We start from the raw sequence: 269 nt of genomic DNA, 5'->3' as shown, positions 1-269 counted from the left end.
ATAAATAAATTAATTAATCATAATTTGTGATATTAGTTAGATTTTGAGAAATAAAGCGAAAGCAATATACAATTACTATTAACACTAGGCCATGTAATAACTAGGTATTTCTCAAAAGGCAGAATCCTCTCTTGTTGAAGGTGTCAGATCAGCTAAAGGTGCCACTATCCTGACACTTAGCTGTCAAATAAGTGCCATCCCCCCCTCCCCGTCTTCTGTAAAAATGGCACGCGCTTATCCGGATTAAATGTGTACTTGTTATGTAAAAG

The 269-nt window shown here is 35.7% G+C and overlaps 2 protein-coding genes across 28 annotated transcripts in view; one reads left to right on the top strand and one right to left on the bottom strand.

Moving 5' to 3' along the window:
* The window catches only part of LOC119582032 (eukaryotic translation initiation factor 4 gamma 1-like), a gene marked incomplete at its 3' end in the record, with an annotated part of 189,642 nt that overhangs the window by 128,979 nt on the left and 60,394 nt on the right, over nucleotides 1-269 (bottom strand).
* LOC119582363 (uncharacterized protein DDB_G0271670-like) overlaps nucleotides 1-269 on the top strand; it is a 3,126-nt gene that overhangs the window by 229 nt on the left and 2,628 nt on the right. The window contains exon 2 of the mRNA XM_037930577.1: nucleotides 105-191. Within this exon, the coding sequence (XP_037786505.1) occupies nucleotides 105-191 (87 nt within the window). The remainder of the gene's footprint in view (nucleotides 1-104; nucleotides 192-269) is intronic.

This window comes from Penaeus monodon, chromosome 15, assembly GCF_015228065.2.
Source record: "Penaeus monodon isolate SGIC_2016 chromosome 15, NSTDA_Pmon_1, whole genome shotgun sequence".
Classification (NCBI taxonomy): Eukaryota; Metazoa; Arthropoda; class Malacostraca; order Decapoda; family Penaeidae; genus Penaeus; species Penaeus monodon.
This window is presented reverse-complemented; position numbering and strand designations above follow the sequence as displayed.